At 47.3% G+C, this 22617-nt stretch overlaps 1 protein-coding gene across 1 annotated transcript; it reads left to right on the top strand.

Moving 5' to 3' along the window:
• The first annotated feature begins 655 nt into the window (after window positions 1-655).
• Window positions 656-2550, top strand: LOC101776008 (probable cinnamyl alcohol dehydrogenase 6). The gene is made up of 4 exons (XM_004975061.4): window positions 656-820; window positions 952-1579; window positions 1687-1840; window positions 2116-2550. Exons 1-4 carry the CDS (start codon window positions 729-731, stop codon window positions 2313-2315), a joined length of 1074 nt encoding a protein of 357 aa, XP_004975118.1. The 5' UTR covers window positions 656-728; the 3' UTR covers window positions 2316-2550.
• The last annotated feature ends 20067 nt before the right edge of the window (window positions 2551-22617 follow it).

Here is a 22617-nt window from a genome sequence, read left to right as displayed (position 1 = left end):
AACATGCCAAGCTAGTGGAATATTCTCCCCAGGCCAAGGCAAGCAACAGCCAAATCCAGGGTCACTGGTTCAATTGCAAATCTTTAAATGCGAGCTTCTTTTTCTTTCGTTCTGTACTTGTGTATACAAAAATTGATGTCAGTGTATTTAAATGTGACCTGGCATATCTTTACTATGATAATTTGGTTAGCTTTTACACATTTATAATTTAGAAAATTATAGCTTTCACATGATTTCTACTTTAATGGTAATTTGAACAGGACCAAGTGCATGTGCATCTGAAACTATGTCGCCAATAGCATCTTAAAAATTTATAACACTGATCAAACAGTAGATGATTAATAAATTGCAATTGAACCGCAACAACTTAAACAAGCTCAATTATTATACAAGTGAATGATGAGTGCACAACCATGTGTTAGACTGTCAGTGGCTATATTTTTCGAAATATGAAAAAACATTTTCATATCGACCGAAATGGCACGTGAATGACATGGAAATTGCAGCTGCTGTACGCTATGTAATAAATACTCAGATAGATTATGCCATAAAAGGCTGCAAATTAAGTCCTTGAGAAAGCGACCAGATCACTCGTCATTCGTTAACCGCGTCGTTCTGTCCTTAAATAGCCCGTGGCTACTGAAGCATTAGCCACAACCATCTCTACACTAAGAATCTCTCTCCCCCCATCTCTCTCCTTCCAGAACGCACGCACAAAGAGCAGAGTCATGGAGGTCACACCAAACCACACCCAGACCGTGGCTGGGTGGGCGGCCATGAACGAGTCTGGCAAGGTCGAGCCCTTCATCTTCAAAAGAAGGTACACGCACGTTTAATTTGTTCCATCTGTACAGTGTCAACAATCAATTCGACTGTTCAACGTAAACCAAAACACTGGTTCAGAGTAACGAAACTCACCAAATTATGTCCACTCCTTGGTTTGTTCGGCAGGGAAAATGGCATGGACGACGTGACTATCAAGGTGCAGTACTGCGGCATGTGCCACACTGACCTCCATTTCATCCAAAACGACTGGGGCATCACCATGTACCCTGTCGTCCCCGGCCACGAGATCACCGGCGTCGTCACCAAGGTTGGCACCAACGTCCTTGGCTTCAAGGTCGGCGATCGTGTCGGCGTGGGCTGCATCTCTGCGTCGTGCCTCGACTGCGAGCACTGCCGCCGCTCCGAGGAGAACTACTGCGACAAGGTCACACTCACCTACAACGGTATCTTTTGGGATGGCAGCGTCACGTACGGCGGCTACTCGAACATGCTCGTGGCGAACAAGAGGTTCGTGGTGCGGATCCCAGACAACCTGCCGCTGGACGCGGCGGCGCCGCTGCTGTGCGCGGGTATCACGGTTTACAGCCCGATGAAGCAGCACGGCATGCTGCAGTCTGGTGGGAGCCTCGGCGTCGTCGGGCTGGGCGGGCTCGGCCACGTCGCGGTCAAGTTCGGCAAGGCATTCGGCCTCCGCGTCACTGTCATCAGCACGTCGCCGGCCAAGGAGCGGGAGGCCAGGGAGCGCCTCAAGGCCGACGACTTCATTGTCAGCACCAACCAGAAACAGATGCAGGTACGCGCGGAATTAGTTCTGATGAACTCACTGGAAATAGGCATAGGCAGTCGATGAAGTCAAAATTTAAAAGGCCTTTAACGTGATTGTTAATTTTCTGTTTGTAGGCCATGACCAGAAGCCTCGACTACATCATTGACACTGTCTCGGCGAAGCATTCGCTGGGTCCGATCTTGGAGTTGCTCAAGGTGAATGGCAAGCTAGTACTCGTCGCAGCGCCAGACCAGCCCGTCGAGCTTCCATCTTTCCCTCTCATCTTTGGTGAGCATTTCATTCATCTATCTTATTGTTTCGCTTCTTGTTCTGCTCAGTATGGTAGCAATTATTGCCTAAACAATATTGTTACTTACCCCCAGTGGATAAGGGGATTGCACCAGGGATTTCTAGGATTTAGATTTAATTCCAACTTAATTCCTGTGATGTGTACAAAACTTGCCCTCTTAAGAGACTATTGTTGAAACTGTGAGGGATTTTGAGATCACAAGCTCGGTAGGTGTGACACAACTAAATTTGGTGGCTTCTCACGATGCCTGCAGGGAAGAGAACGGTGAGTGGGAGCATGACGGGAGGGCTGAAGGAGACGCAGGAGATGCTGGACCTGTGCGGCGAGCACAACATAACCTGCGACATCGAGCTCGTTTCGACAGACGAGATCAACGAGGCGCTGGCCCGGCTGGCTCGCAACGACGTCCGCTACCGCTTCGTGATCAACATCGGGGGCAACGCAAAGCTCTAGTTGGTGATTGCTGTGCTGTGTCATCATCAGCATGCAGTGAAGGTCACTAGAGGAGCAGTGGTTGGTGATGTGGGCCACATTCGACGACTTCCTTGTTGGCAATTTTCAATGGAGATTTCATAATAGTTTCGTTTTCATTTAATAGAGTGATAAATAAGCAATTTAGATGATACGACAAAATTTAAAAGAAGAGATGGAACAAGTTCCATCTAGATGAAACCCCTTATATTGAGCATTGTTGGAGGATTGGCCCGGGATCACGAAATGAGAGGATTATCCTCGCTGGTGCTGTCTCGAAGGGCAGGAGGGGCTCCCATCCGTTGGAAGGCGCCTCTCCATTACCGGCCTCTGGGAGGGTGGTGCCACAGGACAATCACCCAAAGGTCCCCCTTCAGGGATACCCCGGGGAGGAGACGGGATCCCACCGGGGAGGTTCTGGCCCCTAGCCTAGGCGGAAGCTAAGTCAGTGCCGTCCTGGCCTAGGGAGCAAGGATTGTATCTCGCGGCTTGGCCAAGACCCTACGTGGTCCCGCGTCTTCTACCTTCATGGTACGAAGGAGCTCGCCAGCCCCAGATACGGAGGGGACACGCCAGCCCTAGGTACGGAGGAGCTGCCACTACTTGCTCTCAGGTACGGGGACCCTCCGTACTGGAAAAGGGAGAATGGCCGTGTGACCCCAGTGGGCACCCTCTCATGGGGCCTGGCGTCAGTGGTGCTGTACCGGAGGGCATTGCGGTCTTTCCACCATAAAGTTCCCCTAGCTTGGGCTATAAATAGAAGGGCTCATAGACCAACAAGACACAACATTCTAGCCACTCAATCTCCTAGAAGCTCTTTTGGACAAGTGCCTTGTTCAAGAGCCACCCTCTATTGTTTACGTATTTTGTGACCACCAACAGTTGGCGCCATCCATGGGGACAGGAGTGACTGAGAAGCCACATGGCTTCGCAGAGGCGGAAGGTGAATGGAGCCGCCAAGCTTCCGACGGATCCCCTACAGGTGACAGCCACCGGCTCCTCCGAAACTGTCGCTCTGAAAGGAGCAGAAGCCGCCAAAGGAGACCCGGAAAGGGTAGACCTGAGGCCGAGGAGGAGTTGGCGGCCATTAGTGACAAGGAACTGGAGGCCAATGAAGACCCCCGAACCAGTGAGGAGACGGGAGACATCTCTGGCTCGAAGCCGCAAGATCTCATGCGGAGCGGCTAACTCGGGAGGCGGAGGCTGAGGTAGAGGACCTGTAGGCCTAGATGGAACAGGCTCGGAGGGAAAGCGAGTCAAGGGAAATAGCTAGCCGGGAGGCCATCGACAAGGAAGCTAAAGAAAGGGAGGAGGAGTACCTGCACCGAAGGGCTGATGCCATGCGTCGGGCCCAGGAGCACCGAAGGCACATCAAGACACGTCGGGAAAGGAAAGCATGGGTGAGCTAGAATGCCCTCCCAGCTGGGTCGTCTTCGGCAGCCACACCCACTGAAGCACCCTCAAGACCCCAAGTCCCCCTTGTTTCTAGGCCTCCAATCCATTAGCTAGCCCCGGGAATTCAAGATGCCGCAGATCACCCCCTATGATGGGAAGGAAGTAGGTGGATTCCTACTAGGATTCCTCTGTAATTCTACTAGGACTCATACCATGTAATACTACTAGGACTCCTCCTTGTAACCGACTAGTAATCCTGCCCCCTGAGTATATAAAGGAGGGCAGGGGTCCCTAGATTGGAAAGCTCAGAACCATCATCAATAGCCAACAATCAGGCTACACAACACCCAAGTGCAAGACGCAATATACAACACCCAAAACAGGACATAGGGTATTATGCTATTCTGGTAGCCCGAACCTGTATAAATCCATATCTTGTGTTTACGCTTTTACCTTCGAGTTCCAGGTCCAGCAATCCCCCGCCAACCAATCTACTACCTTAGGATACCCCTCAGTAGGTTGTCGGGTATACAACACCAACATCTAGTGCGCCGGGTAGGGGTGACCGTCGAGATCATCAGGCGATCTTGAAGGATCTCATCTATAAGATCAATTTACTAGCGCGGTGTGGTTACTTACTTCATCGACTAATTCAACAACTCATTGTGTTCGTGCATCAAATCCCAAGAGGAGTCGAAGAAGGCTGATTACCGCACCTTGATGATGCACTTCGCGAAATTGATCAGTCGGCATCCCACATACCGAAGTACAAGGTGGGGTCTAATCATGCTCTCTGTCATCGAGTTGTACTCAGCTTTGTTGAAAACCGAAAGCTGCGCACCACTAGAAAAAAATTTGCTACTATCTCTGCATTGTTTCAGAGGCGGACAAGAAAATTTGCTAACCCACCAATCAAGGCAAAGAAGAAAATTCATCTTTGAAGCTTCACGTGGATGAGGACAAGCAACAATTCAATTCCCTCCTACATGATTGTTGAAAGGAATTAACTACCATTCTCTCACACGAATTGAGGCAGAGGTAAACTAGCGCAAAACTAGTCAAGGCACGTCAACTACATCGACAAGACTGATCCGCTGCCTCGCCGATGACTACTTCGATTACACATCTTGACTAGAAAACTAGTCGGGGATGACTATTTCGACTACTCGTCTCGACTAGAAAATTAGTCGGGGCAGACTTCGCACCGTTGACAACTAGTCAGAATCGACTCTGACTAGTTGGCTCCACCAACAACCGTCATGGTTTTATCAACGACCGCTACAATTTCATCGACAATCATCCACAAATCAAGCTAAGTCACATTTTCTAATGATTTTCTAGCTTGTTTTCCGCATGCAGGGCAACTCGCTAACTACTTATTTGTGCATGCCTCTCGATGGGAATTACCCTCTAGAGCTACACTTTGCCAACTATTCCTGGGGCATGTTAATCGACAGTCACAGGCTTGGTACAATGAATTATGGAGGCTACGGCCACAAGTTTGGTGCACTGAGATTTGGAGGCACTGCCACGGGTTTGGTACATGGAATTTTGGAGCCAATAGCCATAGATTTGATGCACTGAATACTGGAGGCTCAGAACAGCTACACCCTAAGGAGGCACAAATCCTATACGCACAACATGCGCTCTTCTTGCCAAAAGGCAGATAAGTCTCAATGACTACTTTAAGTGCAATCACGCTCTCTTTTGTCGCAATGCGAACTACTTATGTCTTCTCTTAATGGTCACCAATACCCTTGAGCAGAACACGCATCAATTCATGATATCCTAGGATCTTCTATCACGCCTAAACACTAGCACGCATGCACGAGACAAAAAAGATCTCAGACGTGCAAACAGTAGTGCCAATACGCGTACATGAGACACAAAGATCTCACACACGCAATGGCAATGGCTAAATAGGGATTGAGAGCCTAAACATAACATGCTAACTACTCGGGAGGCATATGGCCGAAACAAGAGCATGATGCACAACATTTACATTGTATTCATCACTGAATAAATTTCAGTAGTTCCAAATTCTACAAATATACTACCTAATATATGCATTTCTTTTTTCAGGTCAAGTTTTGGCGATGACTCTCTAGGACGCTCCGCGTACCTATAATGGCTCCGCTAGCTCCCAGGCTTGGGGGCTAAGCGTCAATTACTACTCGGAATATCTCTAGTGGCTCAGCTAGCTTCCAAGGTCATGGCTAAAGCGCCAATTACTACTCGGAATACCTCCGCTAGCTCTGCTAGCTCTCAAACTCGAGGGCTAAGTGCCAATAACTACTCGATGTGGCTCCTACGGCTCACATGGCGCATAATCTCGAGGGCTAGACACTACAAAACTACTCGGATGATGACTTATGTGAAAACTAAAGACCCTCAAATTGATTAATTAATCATTCCAAGGCTCGGGGGCTGAGAAGCTACACCCAACAGTTGTTTTTTTTTCAAGAAGAAAGAAGAAGATTTAAGATTTTATTGACCCTCAGCCTGATTCTTCGAATCAACCTAAGCTTGGGGGCTACTCCATATGGAGTGCGACTTCCGTTGCTCTCCATATCACATTCCAAAGATGAAGATTACAAAATCAAGACGATCAAGGGCTTGAGCACACATATCATCATGGTAGCTTTGAGGAACTTTCAAGATTCAGCAAGACAAAGTACTCAAAGAGCACCAAAACTACTTGGCGAGGATCTAAAAAGTACTTGAAGACTGCTGTATGCAACTATGAAGTGCTCGGGGGCTTGTCGGGGATAGATCCCCAGTACTCGCAAGGAAGGAAGAAGATGGACTCCTACTTGGATTCCTTTATAATCCTACTAGGACTCCTTCTTGTAACCGACAAGTAATCCCACCTCCTGAGTATATAAAGGAGGGTAGGGGTCCCTAGATCGAAAAGCTCAGAACCATCATCAATAGTCAACAATTAAGCTACGCAACCCAAGCGTAGGCCGCAATATACAACACCCAAAACAGGACGTAGGGTATTATGCTACTCTAGTGGCCGAACCTGTTTAAATCCATATCTTGTGTGCTCGCTTTTACCTTCAAGTTCCAGGTCCAGCGATCCCCCACCAACCAATCTACTACCTCGAGATACCCCTCGGTAGGTTGCCGAGTATAAAACACGAACAGACCGACCCTAAGGCTTTTGTCATGAGTTTCAAAGCCGCTGTCCAATCCGTCAGGGGAGATAAGGCCATCATGGCTGGAGCTTTGTGATGGCCGTGACCGGCATCGCCCGCACCTGGTACACCACCCTCGAGGCTAGAAAAATCTTCTCCTAGGAGCAACTACGAGAGGCGATGCTGGAAAACTTCTAGGGGAATTACGACGACCCGATGACTTTAGGACACCTTTTCGCTGTCAAGCAAGGGAGGACAGAGACTCTTCAGAGTTTTGTAAAGAGCTTCATCAATGTGAGGTGCCAAGCCAGCGGCTTAAGTGAGAGGACCATCATTGATACTGCCTCGGAGGGGCTGCAGCACGGATCCCTTTGGTCACGCCTCTTCCAATGCCCTCCCCAGACCCTGTCGAAGCTGATGCACAAGATGGAAGAATACGTGCATGTTGTGGATGACGAGCTCCGTAAGGCGCAGTGAAAGCTCTCACTGGAGGGTGTAACACCCCTCAAATTTGCGAAATGTTAATTTTAGCAAAAGGTGAAAATTTTTAAAAATTTTGTTTGAATTTGTGTGAGCTATGAAAATAAATTGCAGTTTAAGGTTAAAAATTTCACTTTCTCTCCCAAAATCTCTAGAAAATAAAAATGGTGCACTAAAATAATTAGTCATGACCCTTGCATATATAAGATGAATTTTAATTTGGATTTATTTGGATTTTATTTGGGTGAATTCAAATTTGAAATCTAAATTCAAAATTGAATTATAAAAACTAAAAAAACTTCGTAAACTTACGTAGACCAGAACCCCGCCGGACCCACGAAACCGCGCCGGCCTCCTTCCCTCCGTTGGCCCACCAACGCCTCCGCCTAGGCCAAAACCAGCTCACCACTGCGGCCCAGCTAACAGCCCATCCAGCCCCTTCGTCGCTTACACCAGCGCCCGCCTCTTTTCCCTTTCTCTCTCGCCGACAGGTGGGACCCACCAATTAGCTTTCTCCTACCTCCACCTCCTCCGCTGACCACTCAGCGTCGCACTGCCCTAATATGGACCCGCTAGGGTTGACTCCCGATCTTTCGATGAGAGAGACGTGGATAACTCGATTGGTGGATGGAGACGACATTCACGGCCCGACTACAGCCTTCCAAGCTGCGCCTTAGCAACCGATACACCACCTCCAATGGCTGCCGCGATCTTGTGGAGCGCATCACCCGGCCACTAGGGCACTCGTCTTGCAAGCAATCGAAGAACAAGCAAGAACAAGTAGAATAAGCAACTAAATTGCAATTATGGAGATGAAAACTAATCTGAACTCATAGAGTTGGGGTTCCGAATTGAGGAGAACGGATGGTCTAGTCGACACACGTGTCTACAAGGAAGTAGCAATAGCTAAACTTACATCAAAACAAAACCCAATCTGTTTGTGGCAGCTCTAATCCTTATTAATACCTAGGAGGACGACCAGGGGGGTGTTGGGGTCGTGCTCCAACCCTAGGACATGCCCCTAATGGACCCAACTTGATACACGGCCCATTGGGCCAAAATAAGGCGACGCAGCACCTCTGGACAGAAAACCTCTCGGTAGTATTTTGATGATTGCAGCCGCCTCAGAATAGATATAGACATAAGTCTAGATCCATATGAAAATAGACTTCATAAGGATTCCAAGGAGTACTTGAACGCTCAAAACGGAGTCCGGATGTGGTCGTGGCAGCTGTTGCAAGTTGGCACAGAGTTGCAGTCCGAATCCAGCCCCAAAACGTGTTGGATTGGAACTCTTTCTTTTCTTGGGCCAAAAGTGACGTGGTGGCCTGATGGAGGATGTTGGGAATACTTGGACTTGGCCCCCAATCTACTTCTTTGGTCCTCCATGCCTTCCATGTGTGTTTAACACTTTTTTTGATCCATGTATGTATTTCTGAAATTGACAATGAATACAGATCATGGTGCAGCATCAATTCATCAAATGTATCACATATAATTATGATAAAGAATTGTTTCACCTCGGAGTCAAAATATGCCAATATGGTTATATCCGAGCATGTGATGTCCTCATCATTCTCCCCTTCTTGGCTGCAAGTCGTCCTCGACTTGCTCCAATGGCATTCTAAGGTGCTTGTTTTGATGTTGGAGCACGGAGCGACGGCCATGCTGCATGGCCACAACCAGTAATGCTCCCCTTCTTTGGTCTTACCCTGTTGCATAAGGAAAAAACTAGAAAAATTTTGCAAGACATTATTAGTGTTAGTGCAGCCCTCTATTTGATCATGGTATTGTAGCCCAATAGGATATTTCAGATTGGAGCAAACATAAACTTTATGCACCAAATATTCTCCTTTCCTGTCATATTTGCCAATTGGATGAACCGAACAATGATTAAAACTTGGCAAACCAGAATCAAATTTAAGTTTCTCTTTTAGACAATTTAGATTACACAAAATATCAAATTCAATAGAACCCAAAGTAGTTAAAGAGGATACCAAATTCAGTTCATCTTGTGCACAAGTAATAGGATGAAAAAGCTTATCTTCAGCACATTTGTATGGTTCCAAACCAAAAGTATCATACTTATTTGCTACTTGTGGCATAGGAGTAAAAGAATCATTAGCACACAAGTCCTCTTTATCACAAGGAACAGCAAGTAATTCATTTTGTGACAAAGGAAAATCAACAGTGGGTTCCACTATTTGTTGCTCTTCATTAGCATGCAGGGTGGACAAATTTTGGACATTATGGGTCACATCATTATTGCAAGTATTCACAGATAATAGAATCTCCTTTTCAGCATTGAGAGCAAGACAATACAATTGAGCAATATGCATGCATGATTTGCTAATTAACAAAGTTCAAATTCAGAATTGAGCCCTCTCATGAACCTACTCATCACATCTTCCATGCATTCATCTAATCCACCATACATCATACAAATTTTAAAATCATGGAAGTATTCTTGCACAGTCCTACTACCTTGCCTCAAGTTGTCTAATTTAGCAAGCAAATAATCAGCATAATATTCAGGAATGAATGCATCTCTAAAATGAAATTTAAAGTCTTCCCAAGATTTTAGAACTTTCTTATGCCTACAAATGTGTTTCCATTGTAGCAAGGAAAATTCAGTCAAAATATTAGAGGCAATATAAATCTTTTGTTTCTCGGACAGGTCATGCTCATCAAATTCATTATCTACTTTTAACTCCCAGTCAATATAAGCTTCAGGATCAAACTTACCATGATATAACGGCAAGTGTTGAATGACATCTTGAATATGAGGGTCGAGTTTCAACAGCTCAAAAATCTCCGTATCACCTGCCATATTTAGTAGAAAACAAGACACACAAAAATAGTATTTATCCTCCTATCAACTACTAGGATGTGTCGGTTGTAATTCTCACAAACTCAAATTGCTTCAAACAAGCCCTTACAAGTTCTTACCAAGCCAAACAGGAGGTGACAGCAACCAACAAGTCTACAACCATGGAGCGAAGTGTATCAGTGCCGCAGCAACAAAAATCTGTTAAGTTGTAGTCGAATATGTGGAGCTGTAGGTGGGCTTAAGCAAGGAAATATACTAGCACCACGTTAGTCACAAAAGCAAGCTGAATAATAGTTCAACGGTGGTACTGTGCTGGTCCTAGCCTAGACCGTGCTAGAGACACGAGCTTGGACACAAAGAAAGTCACAACACACCACCGAAAAACAATAGGGAAGCACAACGAACAACCCCTTTTCTTCCTATTTTTTTTGTCTTTCTTTTCTTCTTTTTTTCTTCTATTTTTTTTCTTCTTTTTTTTCAGGGGATCCTCAAATCTGATTATATGTACAAAAGGACTTCACAAGAGTCACACACCACACAAACTTTTGCTGAAAGGATAGAAATCAGATTTGGACTCAAGATAGCAACAAGGCAGCTGTCAATTCAGACTCCAAACTGATTCCAACTCGAACTCAGCACCACGCGGGATTCGGTCTTAAACAAACTCGGAGTCCTACTCGGACTTGAGCACAAATATGTATTCAGATTCAGCCAACAAAAGGTTTTATATGGTAGCACACGGCTGTGACTAGAACGTGATAAGAACTCGAAACTCTAAAGGACTAAAACTAAGACCAGCAACTCGACACAACCGATGCAACCAAAAACTCAACAAGCCCTAACTAAGCAGTGCTAGCAAAGGCTCAAAGGGTTTATAGGATTGCGAGTCAACAAATCTACTATTTTTTTTGGCTTTTTCTGGACTATAGAAAAGTAAAACAGCGAAGGATTGGAAATCTCTCACCGATAAACCTTGCTCTGATTACCAACTAATATGGACCCGCTAGGGTTGATTCCCGATCTTTCGATGAGAGAGGCGTGGATAACTCGATTGGTGGATGGAGACGACGTTGACGGCCCAACTACAGCCTTCCAAGCTGCGCCTTAGTAACCGATACACCACCTCCAATGGCTGCCGCGATCTTGTGGAGCGTGTCACCCGGCCACTAGGGCACTGGTCCTGCAAGCAATCGAAGAACAAGCAAGAACAAGTAGAATAAGCAACTAAATTGCAATTATGGAGATGAAAACTAATCTGAACTCATAGAGTTGGGGTTCCGAATCGAGTAGAACGGATGCTCTAGTCGACACACGCGTCTACAAGGAAGTAGCAATGGCTAAACTTACATCAAAACAAAACCCAATCTGTTTGTGGCGGCTCTAATCCTTATTAATACCTAGGAGGACAACCAGGGGGGTGTTGGGGTCATGCTCCAACCCTAGGACATGCCCCTAATGGACCCAACTTGATACACGGCCCATTGGGCCAAAATAAGGCGACGCAGCACCTCTGGACAGAAAACCTCTCGGTAGTATTTCGATGATTTCGGCCGCCTCAGAATAGATATAGACATGAGTATAGATCCATATGAAAATAGACTTCATAAGGATTCCAAGGAGTACTTGAACGCTCAAAACGGAGTCCGGATGTGGTCGTGGCAGGTGTTGCAAGTTGGCACAGAGTTGCAGTCCGAATCTGGCCCCAAAACGTGTTGGATTGGAACTCTTTCTTTTCTTGGGCCAAAAGTGACGTGGTGGCCTGGTGGAGGACGTTGGGAATACTTGGACTTGGCCCCCAATCTACTTCTTTGGTCCTCCATGCCTTCCATGTGTGATTAACACTATTTTTGATCCATGTATGTATTTCTGAAATTGACAACGAATACACATCATGGTGCAGCATCAATTCATCAAATGTATCACATATAATTATGATAAAGAATTGTTTCACCTCGGAGTCAAAATATGCCAATATGGTTATATCCGAGCATGTGATGTCCTCATCATGCCCCGTACTGCTCTTTGCCCCGTGCTACGACAAAGGAGCCGCGGGATCCTTCCAGACCTTGCACCATGCACCCCTATGACCCCACACTCACCAACCCGCCCCCTTGGAGCCACTGGATGCATGCCACGCCACCTCCGCATGCGTCCCAGAGATCACTAGCTATCTGCTCGAAATCCAGCGGGGCATTCCCTCCACCTGCTCTGTTTCGGCCAACCACAAGCCCTAGGGGCATTCCCACGTACCACCGCCACTAGAGAAGAGGAAAACAGGGGGAAGTAGAGGGGGGAGCCGGAACAGAGGAGGGGAGCGCTGCCGCTGGGGCCGTTTGTGATGCTGCCACCACCAAGCTGGCTCCCGCACATCTACGCCGTCATCCTTGCACACCCCTTCACAGCCTTAGCCTCACCCAGCCTCACCTTACCACTGCACCAAGACCACGCCATTGAGCCCCAAGGTGAGGCCCTACCTCCTTCTTGCACAGTCTTGTCTCACCACCGTGATCAAGGCTGCCACCGCCGTGTGTTGTTTCTGCCTAGCCATCGAGCCGCGTCGTGTGCAAGCACTTCCGCCTGGCCTAGCCTCACCATCGCCGTGTGCATGCCGCGCTCTCGCCGCGGACCACCACTCAGGCGCACCACCTTGGTAGTCATCACAGCCCCTAGGAACCCCAAAGATGCCACCTTTGAGCTCTGACGAGCTTCGCCTTGCCAAACCTAGCCCAACTGCGCCCTACCCATCCATGCCACCAAGCCTAGCCACCCCTCGGCGTGCCGCCACTGCTCGCCGGAGGTACTGTGCCCTCCTGTCGCCGTTAGCACCCGATAAAGAAGTTGGAGTGCCGGTGCGACCACGTTGTAGCATCCGTGCGCCAAAGCGCGCGTTTTTTGCCCTTAGGATGCAACCTCACTTGCACTGTGACCTTGCCAGCGATATCCAAGAACCGCCGCCGGAGAACCAGGTGCCCCATTATCTATCGCTGCCCAACAACACCCTAGGCCGCCTCATCGGTGGAAATTAGGGCTAGGCAACGACTTTTAGGCCATAGCTCGCCTTAGGTCCGCCAAGATAAGGAACTCCGGTGAGCCCCGGTCGTGATCGCGACAAAGGGGAGGGGGAAGCTATACCCTACCGCTAGCTTACCCTACTGTGGACGTGGTCCACATGAACCACTGTTTGTGTTTCACGGTGGATGAAGCCTCGATCTGCACCGCGGACCGCACCACATGGGGGATCACACGGGGGCTTGGCCACACGAGCCACATAGAATCCGCGCCCCAGTTGCGTCCACATCATCGCCACGTGGATGCCACATAACCTTAAATGTCCACCTACAACCCGCCTAGAGTCCTTGTGTGGCAGTGTATGTGGCAGCCACGTGGATGACATGCAAGTGCCACCTCAGCATTAGCGCTAACCTAAAGCCCCCTAAAGTCACCTATAGACCAAACATGGCTGCTGACTCCACAGCCGCGTGGCTAATGTGTGTGCGCCACCTAAGCACTACAGCTAGACAACAGCTAGCCTAGAGACAATCTATAGCTATGCTATAGCCAACAGAGTGCCGCGTTAATATGTGGGGTCCACTAACCTGTGGATCCGTTGACCGAGTCAACACTATCATCATCAGGGCCCACTAATGATGTCAGCAAGACACGTGACGCGCTTTGGTGCTGCCACGTGTCACCTTTGAGATTTTTTCTCATTTTCGCAAATTAATTAAAAATCTAGAAATTGATTTAAACTTCAAAAATTCATAACTAATTCATCTTAACTCCAAAATATTATGAAACTGGTTTCATAATTTTTCTTAAATCATGAAGCACATGATAGACTATCCCTTGATATTGTTTGGGTCTTCTATGGATCTCTTTTGGTTTTCATTGGAATTAGACCCGTGGTAATTTTGAAAGCTGCGTAATTAGGACTTGTTGAAGATTCGGAGCTGATGTCTGCGCTGGAGCCGTTCGAGGACCACTATGAGGAAGAAAGCGACTCTAGGATCATACCTGTTCAATTTGAATACCCATTAGGCATTGTTACTAGTATTGTAGTGCTTTATTTCCTCGCATTATGATGATAACCATGCATAGCCTATTTTTATGCCTTGAATCCTTGAGTGACCTACTACCATACTACTTATATATGCTATGTGCAATGCTTGCATGTGTATGGGATATTATGGTTAGGATTCTTGGTGTGAGTAGGGTTAAAACCGGCAGGAGAAGGTGTTTTTGGGATATTTAACATGGATGAGCTTTACACAACCCGATCTTTGGATTGGGAGCTTGGGGTTCATTCTTAGACGTTCCCTATTTCATACTTGTTGCGAGTACATGGTTGAGGAGCATAGGAGTTGTGGTGATAGCTGTTATGGTTACCATTGCGATCCAAGTGGTGGAGTCACTTTTGTGGGAGATTAGGAGCTCGCCCCGGTCTGAAACTTAGTGGATCACCATGCTTCACAGGAATATGTTAAACATGCACGCCACTTGCCGAATTATAAGTTTAGGCCCGGGTCGATACTGGCAAGTGTGGTACCATACCTGCTTACCGAGTATCAGTGTAGGGGGGAGAGGTCTGGACCTATAGCCCCCTGATTTGCTTTTGCCTCCGATTGGCCCTGGTGGGAGTGCTTCATAGTGCCGGGGTGTTCTACTGTGGGTCATCGCATCCGAGCCCAGTTGTGGGATGGTATGTTGGAGATATGGGAGATATGCCCTAGAGGCAATCATAGAGATAATAATATCTGATTGTATCCATAATTTTTGTATATTGTGTTCATTAAATATCCATTAAAGGCTACTTGAATTGATCTGCAATTATGTGAATTGTAGGTGGAAGTCTTTACTTGTATGGTTATTCTAAAAGTTGTCCGTAGTCGGAGTTCATGTGTGGACACACAAGAATATTAGACTAGTACATGTATTAGTTGATGACTATGTTTCACAAGTCATGGACATGGGGATGTCAAACTAATAATGTAGGCATATGTAGAGACATGTGCTAGGACTGACCCAACATGATAAGTAGTTTGCTCTTTACACAACATGTACGCTTTGTCCTTAGACCTGAGATTGTCACATGTACTCAAGATGTGGATCGACTTACTTAGGGGCTATCAAATGCTACACCGTAACAGGGTAGTTAAAAATGTAGCTTTCGGGTTTGTCAAGAAGCATGCTGTGAGGCATGGCCAATCAAGATGGGATTTACCCCTCTTTGATTGAGAGTGATATCTCTGGGCCCCTCGAGTGATCAGATCCGGAAATGCATGGCCATGCTACGTACGGTTAAGAGTTAACCTACAAAGGGATTCCGAATCACAGGATCGAGAAAGAGCGGTCGGCTTGAAGCTAGACCAAATATCATGAGGCAAAGGGAATAGCATGTACATGATGTTGTGACAGTTCGTCTGATATTATATTCATGGGCGTATAGGAGTTGGCACATCTTGCTAGAGGCCGCTACCAACTATTGGGCTGAGTAGGAGTACTCGGGCCATGTCTATACGTATCTGAACCCATAGGGTCACACGCTTAAGGGGCTGGAAGCCCAATTCAGATATGATCCGAGTTGGATCAGGTTTAGAAGTACTAATGGGCCTCGGACCCAGAGGCCCGTCGGGAACCTCTATAAATAGAGGGGTGGGCTCCCTAGGGTTTCATCCCTTTGACCGAAAACACATCTACGGCACCTCCCACGCCCTCACCCTGTTGCAATTCGTGACCTAGCAGTCTGGTTTGCGATGCTTCCTCCTTACACGTGTGGATACCTTGGAGGTGTTGCACCTGTAGCACTTGGATGAGCCACGACAAGCCGACGATGAGCCAGGGCACGAGGACGACCTTGCTGTACGTGGACGAGCTGCTGAGGAGCTGCTCGACATCGATGTGATCGACTACGTGTTTGACTACGCCGATCAACTTTGCTGCCCCGATGCGATTCTACATCTTCCACACCAGTGCGTCGAGTGGTAATCCCGTGATCCATATACAGCAGTTTTCCTGGTTTACGTGGTCGAAAAATTTTGTTTTGCGCTAGCGTAGCCTACCTCGTATCCCAACAGTGGTATCAGAGCCGTAGCTGTTTTGTTATGGATTCGGGATGTGTGCATATGGAGATATGCGAGTTTTTCAGATTGATCTATGATGTGGTTTCGTGCTCTTGCTGCAATGGTAGTGTAACGACATACTCCTACCAGTCGGATTTCCGCCATCGGAGTTAAGTGATACACGTAATGCCAGTTGCAGCGAGCGAATATCAATGTGATTGATCAAACCAAAACCCAGGTTCATACGCCAGGCGCATGAGATGTGCAATAGTAGATTGGAGCTACTACCGGGTTGGAATTTTACCGTATGCATGTGCTTTGGTAAAATAGCCGTAACTTTTCGGTACGATCTTGGATCGAGGCGAATTTTATATGAAAATTGATCTACAGAAAAAGTTACACATAAAATTCAACCGCTTCGCCTTTTTTGGTGAAATTAGATTTCCCAAATTGGGCTTGGAAGATGTAGTTATGAGCCTCTGAAGTTTGGAATGTTAGAACACCTAACTCTGTTTTGCAGGATGGATGGATCTTGTGATCAGTATGGCCCCTTTGTGTATGTGATGCATGTGTGTAACTCATTTGTGACCTGCGTGTCGCATGTACGGCAACATGGCTAGAGCCATATGTGTTGTCACTTTAATGTATTTAATGGTCTACATATCAATCTGTGATGATCCAAGCAACTATGTAATCTTCATTACTAGCTATTAGGTGCAATAGCATGTTCTAGTTCTTGGAGGACTCATCACCAAGAGGATGGCACACATGGAACATGGAGATTGAGATCACCATGGTGAACAGGTTCTATGGAGATGGAGATCACCATAAGAAAACAGGACATACTATGTCACAACTGTGTGCATGTTATTCTTTATGTTTTACTTCCTGCATGATGTGATGTTAGAAGTAGAACGATCCCTCGCAAAGTTTAAGTTTGTATGCTCTCCCAACTAAAACTTGCACCGTCCCATGTCTTATACAATTGGTGGTGGGTCTATGAAATTAGGGTGCCACTAGTTCTCCTTGACTAGACGGGTTTGTGTTGGACACTTACACGCATAAGGGTTGGTTTGCTTAACAAGGTTATCTTAACGGTTAAGGACCTCAGGGCATAAAGGTTGGGCGCCAAGACATGGAGATGTCACCCAACAACAGGAGTCATATGTGATATGATTATCAAGAAGTTGCTTACCGATCTACCCTTTTTGCTAGCAGTGATGCTAAAGCTCACTAGTAGACTTGTTAGTTCTGGATCCTGAATCACTAAGTATCAATACAGGGATATTGATTTTAGTGGGAGTAGATTTTCTTAAATAGTTTAATGTGATTTACTCTGTCATTGATACATTTGTCTTAGTGTATTTTGCATTACTTTTGTTATAGATTAAATGGCACCTAGCAACACCACACCGTTTGCTTTGCATTTGGTCCTTGAGAAGGACAAGTTGAATGGAACAAACTACTCGGATTAGATCCGTAATCTGAGAATTGTTCTCAGGGCCGATAAAAAGGAAGATGTTCTAGATACCCCATTACCACAAGTACCAGCTGATGATGCATCTGCTGCCGTTAAGGCTGCTTACAAGAAAACATTTGATGCCAATCTTGAGGTAAGCTGTTTTATGCTCGCTTGCATGGAACCTGAGCTGCAGATGCAGTTTGAAACAAACCATGAGGCACACGATATGATCGTGGCACCCAAGGATATGTTCTAGACACAGGCCAGGACTGAAAGGTTCAATGTGTCCAAGACTTTTCTGGAGTGCAAGCTAGCAGAAGGCGCAGCAGTAGAACCACACGTAATCAAGATGGTTAGTTACACTCAGCAATTGAAGAAGCTGGGCTTCCCAATGGGCAAAGAGTTGGCCACTAACTTCATTCTTTCGTCTCTTCCGCCTAACTATGGGAACTTCATCTCGAACTACCATATGCATGGGACGGAGAAGGATTTGAATGAACTGTGTGGTATGCTCAAGACAACAGAAATTGACATTAAGAAAAGTGCTAGTAGTAGCCATGTGATGGCTGTGCAGAACAAGCCTAGCTTCAAGAAGAAGGGCAATTCTTGGAAGAAGAAGGGTAAGGCTGGAGTGTCCAAGCCAAACCCAGCGCCCAAGGCTAAAGCTGGACCTACTCCAGATAAAGAGTGCTTTTATTGTCACGAACCTAGTCATTGGAAGAGAAATTGCAAGCAGTACCTAGCTTCGTTGAAGAATGGTGGAAGTAATAGTACTTCCACCTCAGGTGATAGAGGCGGAGTGCCCGATCTTTCGGTGAGTGGAGATAATTTCGATTTGGTGGAAGTAGACCCTCACGATCCGACTACGACGAGCGAACCCGAAGCGCCAATGCAATCGCTGAACCAACTCCCGATGGTTACCAACCTCGCCAGTGCGAGATCAGCCTGATCACGAAGATCGTTTCCTGCACGCAATCGAAAAACGAACAAGAAAAAGACGCGAGCAATCTCAATATCACTCGAAGGTGGAGTTCTGAATCACACGAGGACAGCGCGTATTTGCGCGTGTTCGAGAGTAGCTAAAGCTATATGTAAAACAAAACTCAAGTTGTAAACAAAAGGGACTCCGACTAAATAAAGGGGGCGCAGCCCCTGGAGTCGGGAGGAGGCGCCACGGTAGGAGGGGGGGCGCGCGACCAGGGGGAGGGCCGCGGCTCCCAACCCTAGGCGCCCCACCTGGGCTGCCCTGTTGGGCCATCTTCTTATTCCGCTGGGCCTTCGTTCCTTAACAACATGATGAAGTTTAATTCTCTCGCACGGACCTGAGTGATTGGCCCAACTGGATGATCAATTGTAGGTGCCTGAGGTGGAGGAGCAACTAGAGGCGCCTGAGGTGCTGCTAGTGTAGATGTGCTCGTGGTGTCCTCATCATCAGGTACGCTTGTTGTTAATGTTATAGATAACATATTTCTCGCTAATACAATTATTAATTCTTGGTATTTGATACCGGATCGGTTGCTCATATTTGCAATTCAATGCAAGGAATCATAAGAAGTAGAAGCGTTGAAAAGGGAGAAGTTGATTTCCGCATGGACAATAATGCAAGAGTTGCTGCATTGACTGTCGGGACAATGCAACTCCACCAGGATTTATTATGGAATTGAATAATTATTATGTTGTTCCTAGTTTAAGTCGAAACATTATGTCTCCTTCATGTTTGATGAAGGATGGTTATTCATTTGTGAGTGAAAACAATGGTTGTGTGATCTCTAAGAATGATATGTTTATGGCTTTTGCACCCATTGTGAATGGATTGTTTGTTTTAAATCTTGATGGTTCACCTGTCTGTAACATAAATGCTAAAAGGCCTCGGTCTAATGATTTGAGTACTACCTACATGTGGCATTGTCATTTGGGTCATATAAGTGAGAAACGCATGAAGAAGCTCCATACTGATGGACTTTTAACTTTGTTTGATTTTGAATCATACGAGACATGTGAGACTTGCTTACTAGGCAAGATGACCAAGGCACCTTTCACAGGTTTTCTTGAGAGAGCATTAGACTTGTTGGAACTTGTACATACCGATGTATGCGGACCAATGAGCATGGCAGCTAGAGGAGGGTACAAATACTTCATAACTTTTACTGATGATTTTAGTAGATATGGATATGTCTACTTGATGAGGCACAAGTCTGAAACCTTTGAAAAGTTCAAGGAATTTCATAATGAAGTTGAAAATTAGCGTGGCAAGAAAATTAAGGCCTTGCGATCTGATCGTGGAGGCGAGTAGTTGAGCCAAAAATTTAGCAATCATCTGAAGAGTTGCGGAATTGTTCCACAACTTATGCCGCCTGGAACACCTAAGAGAAATGGTGTATCTGAGCGACGTAATCGAACTTTGTTAGACATGGTTCAATCAATGATGAGCCACTTGGACCTACCGTTATCATTTTGGGGATACGCTCTAGAAACAATAGCTTTCACACTTAATAGGGTACCATCTAAATCCGTAGTTAAGACACGATATGAGATGTGGACTGGAAAGACTTCTAGTTTGTCAAGCGATTTCAGTCAGACAAGATCATACCCAAGTCGGATAAGTGCATTTTCGTGGGATATCCAAAGAAAACTTTAGGATATTTGTCGGTGTCAAGAATCACCAGTCAAGACTACCGGCTTAGTAAATTTGTTTCTCTGCGCGTAAGGCTCGAATGGTTGTACGGGAGGACACGAGGATTAGACTGGTTTGGGCAGGAATAGCCCTACGTCCAGTGTGGGTGGCTGCTCGTGTTACTCGTACGAACTTTGCAGTAGGGGCTACAAACAGGCGAGAGAAGGAAGCTGGTTCCCAGGTCTCTATGGGTGTGTACTGATGCTCAAAGTGTCTTGAGCGCTAAGGTTCTATGTGAGTTGTTGCGTACGCTTGGTCTAGTTCTGTTGTTCGATCCCCTTCCCTTGGGTCCCCTGGTCCCCCTTTTATAGTGTAAGGAGGACACAGGGGTTACAAGATGAGCCGGGAGTAAGAAAGGTAAAAAGGTAAAATAAGAAGGCGGGCGGAGCTACTAGAGACGCCGCCTTCCTTTCTTATTTCTGCGTCTTATTGGTACTGCTACTAGGAAAGGGTGGTTGCCATGGGACGCATCAACGATTCAGTGGTCGGCCACTGTAGCCAAGCACGCGAGTCGCATATGGCGGCTGACCACTGTAGCCACGCAAGTTGGTGGCAACGACCGACCACTATAGCCGTGTAAGAGGTAGGAGGCGGCCGACCACTGTAGCCATGTACCCTGATAGGGCGGTGCGGTTGATGTTCACTTTTTGCCAGGATGCGTAGGAAACCATGTGGTTTGCCCTCCTTCGCTAGACGGTATAGGCGATGAGTACCCTATGACAGGTGTCGCCGAGGGATAAGACGGTTCAGCCATAGCCCTTTATTGCCGCTTTAGCATGTCGAGGAAAGCAGGATGCCCTTCCATATGTTAGAACCGTATCCTGGAACGTGCGCATCCATCAGTTGTGTTTCGGTGAGCTCGGGAGGACACACAGGGCTCGTGCTTCCATGTGGCGGTGCGTATATCCCCTCGGACGAGGTAGAGTCTTGTTTCGAGGGATCAGGCATGTCCGACCCCTTGTGCCCGGGGTCGGGTGAGGCAAAGTCCTATTTTGAGGGGTTGGGCGAGTCCGACCCCTTGCGCCTAGGGTCGGGCAAGGCGGAAACTTGCTTCAGGGGGTCGGGCACGTCCGACCCCTTGCGCCTCGAGTCGTGCAAGGCGGAGCGAGGTAACTCCGGGGTGTGTTTTGGTCGATGGAGATTATGGGTGCCGGGGGTGGGCCCTGGCCCTTTCGACCATTGATTAGGGAGGCGTACAAAGCTCATTAACATTTCTCCCCGATAGTAGCCCCCGAGCCTTTGGTGGAGCAAAGTGCTCCTCCATAGGCTGTGATTGGCTCTGGGCGGAGTGTTTGTTTTAACCTGTAGCTAGGTTTGGTCAGGGAAAATGTTTTCGCCATTGGCCTGATCGGGGAATTTCAGGCAGATTCCCATCGTCCCGCTTATCACTCCTGCCTGATGACCGAACGTGACCACATGCGTGGCTGTTTCTTTGCGATTCCAACCCCCAAGCCCCTGCGTGCTGCAGGAGACCGATCAAGAGGTCGGATCATCTTTTAATCGTTGCCCCTCAAGCGTCCTTTCAGTCGGACGGAGGGGTTGAGCCGTGCCATGTTATCCTCATCAGACGAACCATGGTGCTCGGTGAGCTGCTAACGGGTCAGTTCGAGTGGAGCTCCGGTCCCTGTTAGGGGGGGGGATCCGGCTTCGGCCAAGCTGGTGGCGTAGTCCTGGTTCCGGATGGCCAGTTCATATAGTTCCCGGGTCCGTTTGATTGGATCCGAGGGCTCGTTGCCTTTCTTCAGGGAAAAACCATGAACTTAATTGCCAGTCGGGACTTGAACATGAGGTCGGGACGCCCTTGGCTTTCGTTAGCCAGGGTAGAGGCCACTAGCAGACCCGTCCCGTCTCACCCCTTGCTCAGGAAGTGTCCTGGGGCGGCTGTCGAACCCTTGGGTGGGCCTACCTTCGAACCTCTTGACCGTAATGGGCCGTAAGAGTATTTTCAGCTCTGTATCCCTTTTTTACCTAAAGCAGGCCTTGGGCCACTAGTGGGCGACGTTTGTGCGCATGACCTCCAGGATGTGAAGCGATAGATAATGCCGAGCGTGTGGGGCGAGGAGGCGTGGCGTTCCCTGCAGTTTGAACGGGATCGTGCGCACGGTTTCTGAAAAAAGATGGGGGTGATGGGATGTACCTACATTGCAATAAATACAATCAGTTCCGTCTTTCATTTGCCGTGCGCCCATTATAAAGCGAAAGAGCTTTCCTTGCTGGCTTCGCCCCGCGTTTGCTCTCCGCTTT

This window comes from Setaria italica, chromosome VII (genome assembly GCF_000263155.2).
Source record: "Setaria italica strain Yugu1 chromosome VII, Setaria_italica_v2.0, whole genome shotgun sequence".
Taxonomy (NCBI): Eukaryota; Viridiplantae; Streptophyta; class Magnoliopsida; order Poales; family Poaceae; genus Setaria; species Setaria italica.
The sequence above is the reverse complement of the archived record's forward strand: the minus strand, read 5'-3'. Positions and strand labels throughout refer to the sequence as shown.